This window comes from Ahaetulla prasina, chromosome 7 (genome assembly GCF_028640845.1).
Source record: "Ahaetulla prasina isolate Xishuangbanna chromosome 7, ASM2864084v1, whole genome shotgun sequence".
NCBI classification, from domain to species: domain Eukaryota; kingdom Metazoa; phylum Chordata; class Lepidosauria; order Squamata; family Colubridae; genus Ahaetulla; species Ahaetulla prasina.
The window spans coordinates 73,614,569-73,631,709 of NC_080545.1; the positions used below are offsets into that span (position 1 = coordinate 73,614,569).

The 17,141-nt window shown below is 37.4% G+C and overlaps 1 protein-coding gene across 2 annotated transcripts in view; it reads right to left on the reverse strand.

Moving 5' to 3' along the window:
* Window positions 1–816: 816 nt before the first annotated feature.
* The window catches only part of CRY1 (cryptochrome circadian regulator 1), a 29,821-nt gene continuing 13,496 nt past the window's right edge, over window positions 817–17,141 (reverse strand). The window contains exons 2-13 of one of the 2 annotated variants that reach the window (XM_058190394.1): window positions 16,496–16,604; window positions 15,490–15,632; window positions 12,613–12,797; window positions 11,410–11,498; window positions 9,029–9,169; window positions 8,630–8,941; window positions 7,627–7,778; window positions 7,327–7,529; window positions 6,714–6,827; window positions 5,708–5,803; window positions 4,775–4,849; window positions 817–4,683 (exon numbers count right to left, since the gene is read on the reverse strand). In XM_058190394.1, coding sequence (XP_058046377.1) covers window positions 4,580–4,683; window positions 4,775–4,849; window positions 5,708–5,803; window positions 6,714–6,827; window positions 7,327–7,529; window positions 7,627–7,778; window positions 8,630–8,941; window positions 9,029–9,169; window positions 11,410–11,498; window positions 12,613–12,797; window positions 15,490–15,632; window positions 16,496–16,604 — 1,723 coding nt within the window. In that variant the 3' untranslated portion in view covers window positions 817–4,579. The remainder of the gene's footprint in view (window positions 4,684–4,774; window positions 4,850–5,707; window positions 5,804–6,713; window positions 6,828–7,326; window positions 7,530–7,626; window positions 7,779–8,629; window positions 8,942–9,028; window positions 9,170–11,409; window positions 11,499–12,612; window positions 12,798–15,489; window positions 15,633–16,495; window positions 16,605–17,141) is intronic. The other variant, XM_058190395.1, reaches the window with a different exon arrangement.

Genomic DNA, 17,141 nt, shown 5'->3' on the forward strand with positions numbered 1-17,141 from the left:
TCTGGCGTCCGCAATGGAAAGCAAAATCTGGCTGCTCCCCAGACCAGTCGCCATTTACCGCTCCGATACACTACGCTGCCAAGCGGCAGGAGACAAGGGCTGCTTTGCGCCACCAGCTGGTGCAAATATACTGAGGTGGAATGCTGATGCTGTGCAAAATGAAATAGAGAAAAAGAGACAGAATGAAAGAGAGAGAATGAGAAAGAGAATCAGAATGAGAGACAGAGTGAGTGGGGGAAAGAGAGGGGAGAGAGAAAGAGATGAGAGACAATGAGAGAGAATGAGTGGGGAGAAAGAGAATATGAGTGGGAGAGAGAGAAAATGAGTTGGAGAGAGGGGGAGAGAGAGAAAGAGAGAATGAGAGACAAAGCATGGGAGAGAGAAAGATGAGAGAGAATGAGTGGGAGAGAAGGAAAGGGGGAGAGACAGAATGAGAGAAAGAGTAGGAGAGAGAGGGGAAGGGGGGGAGGAAAAAAAAGAGAGAGAGAGAGAGGCAGGAGGGAGAATGCCTGAAGGACCTCATCCCGTCACTGGGAGTCTAGGCGCTTCAGTAAGCAGTGCAATGGATTCGTATTAGTGGCCCGCAGGATTTAAAATTCTGAACTTGGTGATCCCTGAGGTCCAAAAGGTTGGGGAGCCCTGCTCTATACTTCTGAATTTTCCATGATGGAAAATTCAAATCATAAGCACTGCTTAAAGAGTTCAGCTTTTTTTTAAATAACAAAAGCTGTAAAAAAATCCATTGTACAAGGGCTTGAAACAATTGATTCAGACAATGAATCCATTCTCCAAAATTAGGGAATAGGTGAAATAATCTGTATATATACATTTTTTATTAACCAGAGCATCCTCACTGATTTTACAAAGACAGTGGGGAACACAAGGATGAATGACAATTTTGTACTTTAACAAAAATATTGGCATAAAGAGTTTTATATACAGATGGTTTTCAAAAAGTAAAATCTTTACTATATTTTACACACTGGAAAATAAAACATTTGAAAAGCGAGAACCTGGAGCATGAAGTAGTCAAAAATTCTGTTCCAAGTTTTTTTTTAAAAATGTAGAGGACCAACATTGTAGTTCAGACATGTTCTATTTTCTATCCAGCCATGGAATCTATGAAAGCCATACATGAAATATCAAAAATAGATGGATATCACTAATCATGAATGCTTGTATTTACACTGCAACTAAACTAATTATCAACTGTTTTATTTACAAATCTATTATTTTCCCTTGGTGAACATCGTTCAAAATTTTTAAAACCATAGAAAGGTTGGTTAGAAACCATACAGTCCAAAAATACTAGTTTAGATCCATTCAGATTGTGTGAAAATAAATGTATGAAAATGCATATTTTAATACAAGCACTCTCACAAAAACTGAAACTTAGGATGCGGATCCTTCCCTTTCAGCAATATTGTAAGACAAAAATAAATCAATTAGAAAATAATTTAAGAAACTTTTTAATATATTTTGCTAATTAGTACTGAAACTCATTGCTATGCTTGTTGAGTCTGAAAGATTATCTAGTAGTTAGCATAGTGTATTTTTAATTATATACTTTTAACTAAAAATACAACCTCTCTTTCGAATACCTGACTGGCAGATGGTAAAAGTGGCTTGTAAGGTGCTATACGACTCTTAAAACATAGTGTCTTTAACAATGAGAAATCCAAAAATGGCTGGGAGAAAGGGGGAAGTGGAAGACAAAAAAAAGCAGAAAACAGGCATAGGAAATAGATACAGGGATTTCAGTAAGCAGTTAACATGTATCAACAAAATGTTAAATAGAAACAAAGGCAACAATGAAAAGGAGCCCATACACAATCACGTGAGTTAAAAAATATCATTGTTCTATGTACATCTATACATAATCCCATGAGTTTAAATGTATTTACATATATGTAAGTGTGAATAAGATTGCAACTGAATATTTGCTATGAAAGTAGAGCACAGGAAAAATTTGGTGATAAACTTATCAGTTATAAATAGGAAAAAATCTGTTTTAAAAAAGGTCTCAGAACAAAACGAATTACTTGAACTTTCAACTTAAAATTTACTGGTTTCATGCAATGCTGAATCAAAGTAATTTCCATAACTAAACTTTTAAGATCTATATGTTTGCAGCAACCAAAAGATTAACCTTTTTGGCTTCAAAATGTAAATACACTAATGTATTTCAAATACGGAAATCAAAGATTAAGCACATCCAGAGTAAAGGCAGAAAACCAGAAATAGCAATGGACAAGTGGATGCTATTGACTGGATCACAGGGAGTAAACGAGAGAACCTGAATTTGAAGAAGCAATGATCAGTGACCTCTGATGACATATTAAATCACCAATACTTGGTTCATGGTACATTACAGGTAATCCTCCGCTTACAATTCATTTAGTGACAGTTCAAAGTTATGACAGCACTGAACAAAGGGAGATGACCTGTACCTGAAAGTATGGCTTTTGCAGTGACCCCCTCCCCGAGTCACACCATCGTTTAGATTCACTTGCACTCAAACGCAAGAGCACTTCAACTGCCTCACTCACCTATCTCCTCCCATCTATGCCCTTTTGGGCGCTCTGCATTCTATCACATATCCCTGGTATCCCCCCAACAGCCCTCTGCTCAGAGCTGACCTTTGCTGTCTCCTTCCTTTCCCTGGCGGCCAAGACCCAGGCACAAGGCAAGGGTATAGCCCTGGATGTGTGCAGTGAGGGCGGCAGGATGGTGGAGCATCATTTGCTGGTCAGGCCCAGCTGGAGAGGAGGAAGCAGGACAGCAACGCACAGCACTCTCTGTACCTGAGCTAGTCAGGCGAGTCAGCGGCAGTTCCCCAGGGGAAGGTGGGGGCTATAGGGGAATTGCTCTTTGGGGTAGCTGCAGAACTGGAACAAGGGTAGGGAGGCAGGCTTCCAATAACTACAGCATGCAGTCTGCAGTTCATGGTACAGGTGAAGCTGGAAAAGGGGCTTGTAGGCTTCAGCAAGGGATGGAGGAAAAGTCCAGAATTGTCAGAATCTATTTTCAGATCCTCTCTTCTCTCAGCCCAGCCTTCTTGCTGCAAAGGCAGTGACATTTTATAAGGTAGAGGGAATGCCTGCCTGGTCAGCATTCGCAGGCATTCTGACCAATTAGTTACAATCGTAGTATGGTAATCAGAAGATATCCATATACCAAAAAGTAACAAAGCAATGCATTGTAGCCATCTGTTATTTTATTGGTGAAGAATGCCTTTGTATATCAAGCACAGGCAGAAATTATGCTTGAAGGTGTTCTTCTGTAACATGCTAACTTCCCCCCCCTTAATTTTTTTTATTAATTAGGTAGTATGCTTGGTGGGCATCAAGGTACACCTGCACCATGCTGAGGACCTAGAAAATAGGTTGCTCCATTATTGCGAGGTGTAAAAAAAACCCTCAACAATAAATATTTCATTATTTTTCCTTGACATTTATCCAAAACATAAAGATGAAGGTCTTCAATAATCTAAGTCAGGAGTGTCAAACTCGATTTAATTGAGTTTGACACTAAGGGTTGTGTTTGACCTCGGGAGAAGTGTGGGGTATGTGTGGCCATCTCAACATCACTCGTGTCAGGGGTGCCTGTGGTGGCCCGAGCTCTCTGCCAGAGAAAATGGGCTCCCATTTGTGATGGCCTCCTGCAACCTTTTGCCAGTGAGCAGGCAGAAGCACCTTAGGCCAGTCCTTTGCTGTTTCCAGGTTGGCCCCAGGGGCCAGATCTAAGCACAGCCTTGAGTTTGACACCCCTGATCTAAGTTATTTTATCTTTTCTAAGATGCTAATTCAAAACGCTTTAGGAATCACATGCCTTCCTGAGCTGCAAGAAAGTAGCCTAACCTTTTTCTGAGCAAAATATGCATGGGAATATGCATGGCTAATTATTATAAACCGATTGGTAAGTATGCTACTGATGCATATAAGAAGGAATACAAGAATTTAAAAGTCCTAAGAGAAAAATATTCCAAGTTACATGGATAAAAATCCATGTGCTATGTATACATTAGCCTGAATGCATCTAGATAGCCTATCTTAAGAAAAAGGGGAAAAATGAATATAAAATGGAAAAATATTAAACTGCTTAGGGAAAAGTGTCATCTGTAGAAAATGGCAATAGATGAAATTTCTTTTTTAAACTTCCCACTATAAAAATAAATTGGGATGCATAAAAATTAACAAATAATTTCAAGAAAAAATAAATACTGCCCATTACCCAAGATGATACACAAATGACTAGGTTTCAAGTGAATATTTTTATCTCTCAGCAAATTCAAAGTAATAAAACCACATTAATTCACAATTTAATGGAAAAATAGAAACTAGGTGTAGTTAAATGACAATACAAGTCACACTCAGGATAAGATTATGACTGCTCAAAGTATGAAATTAATGACAGGGAGTTCTTGGCCACCGCCAAATAGGATTTTAGATGCAATGGTGTTTGGTCCACTTCTTCCAAGAAAGTTATGCTCCCAAAATATGCAGCAGGCATGCTTAGTTTCCTCTTTGTGAGACTAGAATGTAGTTTATCATTTTCTTCACAACTCAGTTTTACTCCATTAATTACTGCTCTGTCGCTGGACTTTTGAACCAATACTTTGAATTCCTTCTTCTGGATTTGGCCGCTTCCCAGTGCACACTCCAATGTTAAGTGATGTTCTTCCTAGATTGAAGACAATTGAAAACAAACATGTACTTTAATGTTGTCTTTGACTTTCACTTAACTAAAAATCATAAATGTGCAGAAATCATACCTTGTTGCACTAAGTGTGTTTTTTTACTGTCCCCATGAGCATAATGTAAAATTCTGCTGTTTCCTTGAGCATAACCTATTTAAAAAAAGTATATTGATTTCTGAACAAAAGGATTTAGAAATCAACATTAAACTTTTCCCCATAGTTTTAATAAGTATTAATAAGTAACATTTACAGTATTACTCATTTTCTGTCAGTTTGAAATATTGCACTGAATTTATTAAAAGTCACATTTTCTGTCCCAAATACCATCCTCTTTGAATGTGAAATCTAACCTTAACCCTAAACATAAGTACAAATAAAGCAAAAATTATCTGATTTGTGTAAGATATTCACTATAAATTCTTTTTGTTTGTTTGTTTCCATGCTTAATAATGCCCCATTCTATATCTTTAGTTAATATTGTTAGAAAGTAAAGGTTCCCACTTTGTATTCTTAAACTCAGTTTTTATAACATATCCTCTACAGAAAATAAGTAAATCCTAGTATAAAAAATCACAGTGTACTAACCACTACTATTTGGATACTGTTTCTATATTTTAAAACAAGTACCTCTTTGAATGATTCAGTTACCTACTAAACATTACTCTTGGCTACCATAAAACAATGAAGTGCAATTAATTAATTAATAAAACTGTCTAACCAGTTTTCCCATAACTCCTTCATTTGGGATCCATTTAAACAGTTGTTGTCATGCCTACCTCAGTTCCTTGGAGATCAGTTAGACTTTAGGTATATTAGTTGCTTAGTCTATACTAGTAATATAATGGTTTCCCCAGAGCAATTCCTATTTTTACTCACTATCCTTAAACCTGCTTCAGCAGAAACTACATTGTTGAAATCAATATATCTTGATTTAACAAGGGAATTGGAGTATCACACTTTATTATTTAAAAGTGAAGGAATAGTGAATGCAGTTTTGAGTTATCCCACCTTGCTGGTGAATTCCACTTGTTCCTTTGTGAGTTTCTCCATGGGTACATGATTGAACATTCCCTGTATGTCCTTCACTGGTTCCCATTTGAGTGCCTGAAAGAAAGCAAATCTACATTGTTTTCAGGATTTAGAATTACACAAAAGAGATATATTTAATATCATGCACAATTTATATTGTATAATATAAATAAATCCAAATGAAAATTTCATATGTGGAAAAAGTAAGTACACCCTCTACATTTATCACTACCTCAAATACCTATAATTAAAAACAGGTGTACCAGATCAGATGCAAATGTTTACCATATTGTTAGAGAGGATCTGGGAGGTACCTGTGTTATTACACATTTAGTTGGCTGGTAGCATCACTAATATGCCTGGATTGAAAGAGCTCCCTGAGGCCTGCATAAAGATGGTTTAAGATGCCTATGAGTTTGGGAAGGGATTTAAAAAGATTGCCAATCTCTCCAGCCCATCCCAGCAAGTTCAGCCTAAGGGCAGAATGGAATTTGCTGAAAAAAATCCCCAAGAACACCAGAATTTCATCACATGATAGCTCTCATGATTGAAGTCAGAGTATATAGATCTACCATTAGAAAGGAATTGTGCCAGGAAGAAACCTTTGATGTCCAGAAAGAGCATCAGGGCAAGAAGTTAAGTTTGCTCAATACATCCATAGAACTTCTGGAACAATGTGCTCAGGACAGAAGAGGCAGTGTTATTCGAACACAGCACCAGAAAACATGCACTATCAAACAATTATACCCTTGTCTCTCCTGGCTGGTGAAAGCCTCCAAGACGATGACCATCAGGTGAGTTCATGCAGTGATAAATTCCTCATTGCAAGAGAAACCATTCCCGGAGGCCTTTTAAGGAGGCCTTGGTTTTTCCTCTCCTTAAAAAACCATCACTCGTCTTTGGCTTATTATTGGCTTATTATTGTAGACAGTCAAATAGATTGTTATTTATGCTTCTTAGTTTTCCTAACATAGGAATAACTTACCACTCGTACCAACACAACCAGGGAGATTTTCACTTGAAGAATATCCCATTAGGCCACCATTTCCGTTTCCATTTCCGTTTCCATTTCCATTAGAAGGCACTGAAGCAAGGAGGCCTAATCAAAATAAAATGCAGTGGCCTCAAAAACGGAGTTAATTTTCTCAATAAGCATTATTGTTAAAGAATCAATCCCATACAAATACAGACTATATTTTAAATTAAATATCAATAATGTTGGAACTGTCACTCAGAAAGATGAAGACAACAATCCCACAAATAGTAATGTAAAATGTTAATAAACTGATCCTTAACATGAAAATATAGAAAATTCTCCCTAAGTTTCTAAAATAAAAAGCCAATGCTTTTCCCCTCCAATGTTCTGACCCTGAAAGGACCAGAGCCTATGTGATCTTAATATTAATATATTACCCCTTCATTAATATTAAAAGTTACAACTTTTAAAAAGGTGAAATTAGGGAAAGGTGCAAAAGAAATAACTTTTCATTCTTCAATCAGTCAGTTATAAATATTAAACCAGGATTTCAGCAATTAAGTAAGACTTTCAGGCCAAAAGTCATGAAAGTAATAAGTGAAATCAAAGCTTTCCGTCTTACCCAATCCTCTGTATCGGGATAATTGTTGGTAGATTTGTTTCATCCTTTCAATATTCAATCGACTCGCCTCAGCATGATTTACCATTGGCTTGGGGTAATTTACTCCTATTATACATTTTGCAGCTTTCTGGACTCCCTCAGGGGCATTCCAAGGATCATATATATACTTCGCAGGAAAACCTCTGAGTATAGGTAGATACCGTCTTAATTAAAAAAAGAAAAGAAATTTTCTATCACTTTTATGGTTCATCATAATAATCCAATATAATGTTTCATTTTAAACTGATAATGGTTCTTTACCTGATGTAGTCCCCGTTAGGATCAGTTCTCCTGCCAAAACCCACAGGACAGTAACAGTGGAAAAATTGCTGGAAAAATGAGCTACAAGACAGCCACATCCAACTGCCTGCATTCACACTCCAGTCTGCATCAAGAAGCAATTCTTCAAATACCTATCAAAAAAACAAACCAAAACCACTGAATTAATGTAACCCTGTATTTACTCTTCCTCCCCACTCCAGAATACAGTTTCAAGTAGCAATTTGTTGGCATGTTGGTTTTTAAAATGTCCATATCTAAGCACATAAGGAGAAAGCTGAGGAGAAATACATACTCTGTACAGTAAACTTTTGAAATGTGCAAAGTCAGCAGACAACTTATTTATCTGCAGAAAGGGCTCAAGGTAGCATATTTATAAAAACACATAATGCAAATACTGCCGGAAACAGAATATTTAAAACCACTAGCATAAGCAATTATTCACAGTACTACAGGACAATCTAATCCCTGAGATCAGCCTGTTTGTATTCTAACACTTATACATGTTTTAATGTGTTAAAGAAGAGTGAGTGTGGGACAGATTAGAGAAAACAAGGAAACATTCTGAATGCACATTATAATGCATAAAGTGTTGATTTACCACTAGGTGTTGCTACTGAGCTAAGTTACTTTATATTATATAACATTTATAATGGTGACAGCAGTTATGTGCATTTACCCCACTGGTTCTGCATTAACTACACTTGCAACACATTCCAAAACTATATTTTCTCAGGACTCAGGCCAAGAGTCTTCAATGTGGCTTCAGAATTGCAAATAAAGAATGGTAGGGGTTTTTTTTAAATAAAGAAGCAAGTATGTCAAGACTTTAATAATAAAAAGATTTACATACATCACGTTCTGCAGAAGAATCAACCACAAACTGGGTGTGCAATACAACTTTTCTTTACATTATTTAGAAACAAACTGGAATATCATATCTCAAGGACAACACCAAAATGTGTTAATTAGAAGAAAATTGTACCTTCATTCCTTCCTCCCAGCTTATCCACAGATCACCTCGCGTTAAGAAGCAAGCCACAGCATGTCTGGCAAGATGGTGAATCCAGCCTTCCTGACGCAGCTGGGTCATAATCGCATCAATCCAAGGGAACCCTGTCCGACCCTCTGCCCACTTGGCCAAAGCCTCCGGATTTTTGTCCCAAGGAATCTGCACACATATGGGATTGCCTTCCATTTTATCAAATCGTGGATTATTAGTTGCTGCTGTGTAAAAGAATTCACGCCACAACAATTGGCCATAGAGGGAAAGAGGAGGAGAGCTGTTCTTCTTCACCTGCAAATCATAAGATATGATTAAAAACTCACTTTTTAAATACATGTCTTAAATACATGCAGACAAATCCAGGTGGTCAATTCATACCTTTTTGTACAAATCTGTTAATTTGAAGTAAAATAGACGGCAAGATAAACAGCCAAAACGCAGATAAGGACTAAGTCCTGTTGGACTTGCAAGAAGGGAATTTGCATTCATTCGAGGTCGTTCAAAGTTTGCAACCCAAGCCTTAAAAAGAAAAAGAAAAGGGGACCGGGGGATATTTATATTTATTATTTGTTGATATATGTTTCTTAACAACATTTTAAAAACCAAGCTTGCAACGGCTATGTATCAGCTTCTCAAAATCCGAGAATTACTTATGCATATCATTTTTAAGTCATTTACACATGAGGTCTTACTATTTATCCTGTATTGAAGATGTTTAGTAAATTTACATTGCAGCATTTCACTTCTCCAGCATTTGAACACAAGACTAGAAAACTACTTTATGGAAATAAAATTGTTATAGTGATGCACAGTCTACAGACAGTGTGAAGTACAGCTTCTGTGTCTTCAGGGGATCTATATCCCAAATTTTCTTGTTTAATACTCTATATTGATTTAAAAGCCCAAGGGTTACAAAGGATGAATAGGTGGGATTGCAGAGCCATATCTGTGGGCATGCAAGTGTTGTCCTACTTTTTTTTTTTTAATTTCAATTTATATCCCGCCCTTCTCCGAAGACTCAGGGCGGCTTACACAGTGTTAAGCAATAGTCTTCATCCATTTGTTTATTATATACAAAGTCAACTTTTATTGTCCCCAACAATCTGGGTCCTCATTTTACCTACCTTATAAAGGATGGAAGGCTGAGTCAACCTTGGGCCTGGTGGGACTTGAACTTGCAGTAATTGCAAGCAGCTGTGTTAATAACAGACAGACTTAATCTGCTGAGCCACCAGAGGCCCTCATCATCTCCAGCGTGCATACACACGCCAGCCAGCTGATTTTCAGGCCTTCCGGGCCTACCGGAAGTTGGGAAACGGGCTGTTTCCGGTATCTGAAGGGCCTCCAGGGGGTGGGGAAGGCCATTTTCACATTCCACCAGGCTCCTAGAAAGCCTCTGGAGCCTGGGGAGGGCAAAAAACGGGCCTTCTGGTCCCACCGAAAGTTGGGAAATGGGCTGTTTCCAGCCTCTGGAGGGCCTCCAGGGGGTGGGGAAGGCCATTTTCGCCCTTCCTGGGCTCCAAGAAATCCTCTGGAGCCTGGGGAGGGTGAAAAACGGGTCTACTGGGCCATCACATGCCAAAAACAGGGGGAGCGCGGGGTGGTGGTCGCACATGCATGCATGGGGATGCATTGAATTATGGGTGTGGGCACATGCATATGTGACCCTGCACTCCCCCCGCTTTTGGCACACGATGGCACGGTGGACCCTGTAGGCCTGTTTTTCGCCCTCCCCAGGCTCTAGAGGCTTTCCTGGTTAGCCATCACTGGCCTATGAAATATAAAAATGTTAACTGTATAGTTGATATGTAAAATTATAGCTAATCAAATATTAAAGCATTTGGAATTATTTCTCAATAAAAACTACAGTATTTCAATACTTGACAACAAGCATATAGAAGATAACACTCTCCGAGTTCATTTTACTAGCATTGGCTCAATTTTTTTCATGCCTCAATAAAGTAATGAACTACATTTAGTTCTCGCTTAATGATCATTTGTTCAATGACCAAAATTTTGGCATTGAACAAAGGGAGTTATGACCTGTACCCAGAGTTATAAACATTAATGTGCCCCCCACCCCCCGTAGTGTGCCTGCCCTTATAACCCCTACCTGCCTATAATCATCAGCATCTAGGGCATCCTGCACAGCAGCACTCAGCCATAGTGCTGGCCTGGGCCTGAAGCTTTTAGCAATCTTAGCCAGCAGCCATCACCACTGCCCCTCAGAAATGCTGCTTCGCACTGATTTCTAAGATGTGCAAGCCTTGGGAAACAGCACAATTACTCCCATTGTCCAGCATTCCCAAGAACCTGTAACATGTCACTTGCCTTCAGGCAGTTTTTTCCTGATGTTGAGAGGCCCGCACAGCTTATCCAATGCAGCTCTTGGTCTTTCCAGGTTTTTTTTCCTGAAGCCACTGTAGTCAAGGCCTAGAGCATTGGCAGCCAGCTGGCAGCTCTACTTCAGGCCTAGGCCTGAAAGTTCTGCTGATGAGCGCCACACTGCAAGGCTGGGCTGAGGCAGCTGTGACTTTGAATTGTATTGCAGGACAGACCCTCCACCACCTGAGGAACCACTGTGCTCCATTTAATAACTGCAACTATGAGTACCAGGATTGTGGTTGTTGAGCGAAGTGGTCATGTGGGCATCTCACTTAACAACCAGAACAATTTATGACTGATATTCCAATCTCAACTGTGCTCATCAGTCAAGGATTACTCTTATATTTGGAAAACAACAAAGGTGAACAACGTACCTTTCTTTCCAAATGTCTTTCCAATCTTGTGAGTGCTTCTGTTTCTCCTCCTGGCCAAACAGCGGAAGGCAATCCATCTGTATCAAAACCTATAGTACAGAAACCAAAATAAAATATATTAGTCAAATGTTATTAGTCAAGCTACAATCTGTATAAATTATAAAACTCTGGTATGTTAAACAATTGTTACACATATTTTCAAAACACTGAACTGACCCAATGCTAAATTTGCAGGTTTTGATTACTTTGAATAATTTATTCAAAGTAATAATTTATTACTGAATATTGAATTATTATTCAAATAATTTATTATTCCTCAGTGCAGTGACAAATATACTGAAATCTCTCCATCAACTATTATAAATCCATGGTGAGTTATCAACACCCAATCTAGGAGCAAGTCTTCAAAATTTAACAACCAGGAACTTGCTCTTTTTTCCCTCACAATAAAACATTTTCAATGAACTACATGGTTATTTGAAAACTCTACTGAATTATGTTACATACATATTCTAGAACAGGGGTCTCCAACCTTGGTTCCTTTAAGACCAGCTTTGCTGGCTGACGGAGTTGAAGTCCACAAGTCTTAAAGGGACCAAGGTTGGAGACCCCTGTTCTAGAATAATGCCTATGCAGAAGCATTAATAGACAGTATCAGTTTCTTACAGAAAGCTTTAAGCAACATTTTAAATGACAAGATCAGACAGTCCTCAATTTACAACCATTCATTTAGTTACCATTTGAAGTTACAATGGTACTGTCAAACGTGACCTATGATGGTTTTTCAAGTTCATGACTGTTCCAGCATCCCTGTGGTGACGTGATCAATACACTTGGCAACTGGCATTTATTCATGATCGTTGCAATGTCCCAGGTCATGTGATCACCTTTTGCAACCTTCAAACAAGCAAAGTCAATTGGGAAGCCAGATTCGCTTAACCATGTTACTAACTTAAAAATTGCAGTGATTCACCTAACTGTGGCAAGAAAAATCGTAAAATGGGGCAAAACCCACTTAAGAACTGTCTTGCTTAGCAACAGAAATTTGGGCTCAATTGCGGCATAAGTTGAATATTGTCATCATCCAGATTCCTTCTATTAGATCTTATTATTTTCTATATGCAAACTAAGCAGAGTCTCCTACTTATGACCAAATATTTTTTAATAATGCTCAAGGAACAGGAATGATATATCTTGGCTTACCTAATTCTTCAAGTGATGGAACACCGTATTTCTCATCATGATCGTCAGAAACTGGGGTGGAACATTTTGACATGACTTCTGCAGTGATAGTTTCCACAGGCATCTCCAATGGTTCCATTCTACTTATTAGAGTTTGGAATCTCTTATAAGTAAGAGGTGGCTGGCCTCCATTTAATTCTATAATTCTAAATAAAAAGAATTCATGCCGGTTTATACTTTTAGAAACACTTTAGGTTTATTATGCAGTACAGTACAGTACATTTCTTACCTATATTATGTTATGACATTTACTTCATATTATGAACAAAGTTAGTAATTTTTCATTAGAAATATAGAAAAGGCTCAGAATTAATACAGTAAATCCAATCATCTTAATACAAATAATTAATAAAACGGTTAATGACAATTTGGTCTGCAAATGAATGAACAGATCACTGGAAAGGTTACTTAACAATTGGTTACAAAGAAATTACTAAAATTGAATCTAAACCACTTACAAATATTATAATTTACAAATACTTTAACATATGACAATTCAATATATAAAAAAACAAGTCTCTGGAAACTAGCGTACAAATTTGACTGGTATAGAAACCATTAACTTTCCATGTTCGATATCTCAACAACCAAAGTAACAGAGAACAGCCAAAAATGATGGTCTAGTTGGGAATGAGCTGTCCATAGGGTTTCATGTTGTTTTTAAACAGACAGAGGAGAAAGAAGCTTCCAGGAAAAGGAGAGCATAGGTGAACGTGAGTGTCAGTATTTGATTTAAAATTCCCTTTGAATTGCCGAAGTGGCAATTGCTAAAGGAAATTATTTCCCTAGTTGAATTGTATCTATCTATCTATCGTATTTTTTGGACTACAAGATGCACCGGTGTATAAGACGCACCAAGATTTCAAAGAGGTAGGTAAGAAAAAAAAGGGTTTTGCCCACCCTGGCCCCCAGGAGCATTCTGCAGGCCTCCCAAACCCTCTGCGTACCCTGTTTTTGCAAAAAACAGACCAATTTTTCGCAAAAATGGGACGAGCAGGGTGGGGCTTCAGGAGGCCAAAAATGGCTGTATTTGGTATGTAAGATGCACCAATACTTCCACTCTCTTTTAGGGGGAAAAAGTGTGTATTATACTCTGAAAAATATGGTTATATTGGTTGCCCATCTTACCCACAAATTATTGTTTTGATGATGGGTACAAGTGAATTGAAAAATAGGTGGTCAGAGAGGAGATAGATGAGTATTGGGGAGGAAGTGATTAGTATACATACCCCATTTTTGTTGGAAGAAGGGAGATATGGCAGGTAAGGTTGAATAAGCTATTCCAGGACATGGATGACCACCAAATTGGTAGTAATCTTCACTTCTAATTGTCTAAAGCCAGTTCAATACCAAGTAGAGAGGGGTGTATTCATGCTTAAAGATGTCATACCTGTACAGGGCCAAGGATCTGCTCTGGAAATTTTGGAGTGTAAATGCCTGTATCTGAAACTGGGCCACAGAGACAAACTCAAAGTTCTACCAGTGTACCTGGTTGCCAAATGGGATCCCTTTCTAGACTCTTGGATATGATTTCAGGACTAGTATGGTAAACCTGACACCTTTTGGTTTGGGGAGGGGACAGATATTTATATCCTGGGGAACACAAGAATCCATGAATTCATGGCCTTCATAAATCTTGGGTCTGGCACAGACACTTTTAACCTCACATTCCTTTCAGAGCACTTGAAAATTGATCTAGATGAGGATGAGATTATCCCCAAATGTTCTTGCTTAGGGTGGCAAACTCCCTTTCAGGGAGGAAGTGATAAGGTCCTCACTTTAGCTGTTGTGATTAATTTACGTAGGATTTTATTGACAGTCAACTGTCTCAGTCTTGACTCCTTATTAACAGAATTCAATTGACAACAGAGGCATCTGACTATATTATCTACGATTTCGTCCAGCCTGTGAATTCCAAGGAAATATAAGGTGCGTATGATCTCCATCACCGTTTTATATGAGATTTTTTTGGGGGGAGGGAGAGAATGACTGACTGGATCTGAAAGCTGATCAAAATTTCTCTTGAGAGGGTTTTTTCCAACAGCATCGAAAGAAGCTGTATGCAGCCTTTTCTGGCGACCTTCTTTGAATCCAGTTATACTGGATAATTATTACCTTTAAAGTACTAGTTTTAACATATGAAGTTCCACACAGCTTGGGATCTAGATATATCCAGGGCTACATTATCCAGTCAGAATTGTCATGAACAGCAAGACTGTTCAGAAGCACTGAAAGAAGCTCCTGCTGGTAACCTAATTTGGTTGGCTGTTACCAGGAGGTGTTGCTTTCCTGTTATAGTGTTAGTTCTCTGAATCAGCTTCCCTGCAGCGTCAGGCTTGCCTCCTCTCTGATAACAGTCAAGGAACAATTAAAGACAGCTGTTTTATAGGGATTTTCCATATCGTACAAATATCACCAAATTTTCTGCTATGGTTTAACATCTCCAATGTTTAAAATATTTTTATTTTTAAACCTATCATGACCATTTTAGTGTTACATTTGTCTGAATCCTGTTACTATGGATATTTTATTGATCTTTATCATGGATGTTTTTATGTTTTTACTGTAAAGTGCCATGAGTGAATTTGTTGAAATCAGCAGTATACATGTTTAGTATGTAAATATAAATGTTTCATAGTGCTTAAACTGCTAAATTTGATTGGCATCGAAACTATCCATTATGCTACTAAATAATTATAAAAATGGATATATTACAGGAAAATACTTTAATAAAAAACATTGATTCAGAATTATTTTCTATCCTCTATCGGTATCGGTATCTATTCATACTACATAAAACATTATTTTTCTTTTATACTTAAGAAATTAGTATCTTACTTGTCTAAGTCATATAAGGTATGTGATATCCGTACAATGACTTCCAATCCTGCTTCAGTGGCCAATTTCTTAATTGCTGCATCTCTCTCCTTTCCAAATGGTTCAGAGTCATATTCAATAGAAAGTTTTGAAATATTCCATTCCTATAATTTCAAATAATAATGTGATTTTTAAAACTGCAATTCTCCCAAGTCAAGGAACAAGAAAGAATAATAAATACCCTGAATGCATAAAAACAAATGACTATATTCAATAGCAAATGCAGAAAAAAAAATTCTCCGTGTACAAGCCAGGAATTCTGCTACAGAAGGTTTTAAGCAAGCTGGAGCAAAGACCTTAGCCCTCCTTTTTCCACTATAACAGAACTGGACCCATAAAATGAATATTTCATTAAATTATACAGCGATTTGAAAATCCTTAAAGAGGTTTAGCCCCGCTTTCCTAGAACTGAACAGACTTTTACCATTCATAATTCAGTATCAATATAGGATCTCCTTGAGATTCCAAACTATATTTTTATTACTCCCCTCTTAAAATGTCTATATTCATAAAACTGGATTATATGCAATTAAGCCTTTACTTCCCTCAGATGTGTGCTCTTACAGTATGCTATTTCGTCTTAATTTGAATAGATTTTACCAAGAGATAACAAGCTGAAAGAATGAAGATAGAACAAAAAGCCTCATGAATACACATTGTTGCAACAAGGTACTATAAATTTAGATCTTTGCTTCATCTTTATAGATGGTCGCATCAATGCAATTTACAGATCATAAATATTTATATCTAAAGTATCTAACCACATTATAATATGAAACAGTAAAATAAAAAAATTAAAAAGTAGGCAATCTCAATAAGTTTTTATTTTTAAATCCCAATGTTGTGATGCAAATCTTAGCCAAATTATGCCCATTAAATATGGCCAATAAATATTACACAGATTACTTTTAGGTATAATCAAGTAAGTTGAAATACTTTTGCATTGCTTCAAATAATCCAGATTTACCTTGAAAAGCCTAGGAAATACATCTGCAGGCTGTCCTCTAATCACAAATAAACGAGAGTTTAGTTTTCGTAAGTTGGCATCCAAGTCCTCAAGACACTGAAGAAGAAATCTGAAAGGAGAATGACATGAAGGAAGTATGTTTATTTTTTTATTAAAAAGTTGGCTGCAAAGGCAAGATTTGTACAGAAAAGAGTTATAACCAATCATAATATATTATATTGGTTCTACAGATTGCAGCCATCACACAAAAATGCATTGTGGTGCAAGTGTGTGTATGTAGCTTCCATGGTATATTCAGAAATCCTTATAGACACTGTCGGAGATGATGTATTAATGCTGCTATTATTCAAATTGAGGACTACAGCTGAAAGAGTGTGCAAACTTTGATAATGGTGTACAGCTATTTCATGTCAATGTACATTAAAATCCAATATAGAAATTATTTCAATTCTGTTATCCTCTAAAAAATAAAAAGTTAATTGGAGATTTCTTACTATATACTGATATTCTACCATGTATCTGTATTAGGCTTCACCTATGCATAGAAAGAGTTGTTTCTTTTCTCTACTAACTCCCTTCATCCCATCCCTAAATTAATGTGCTCCCTATTCATAGTATGTTGCTGTTTACACTGATTGAAATATTG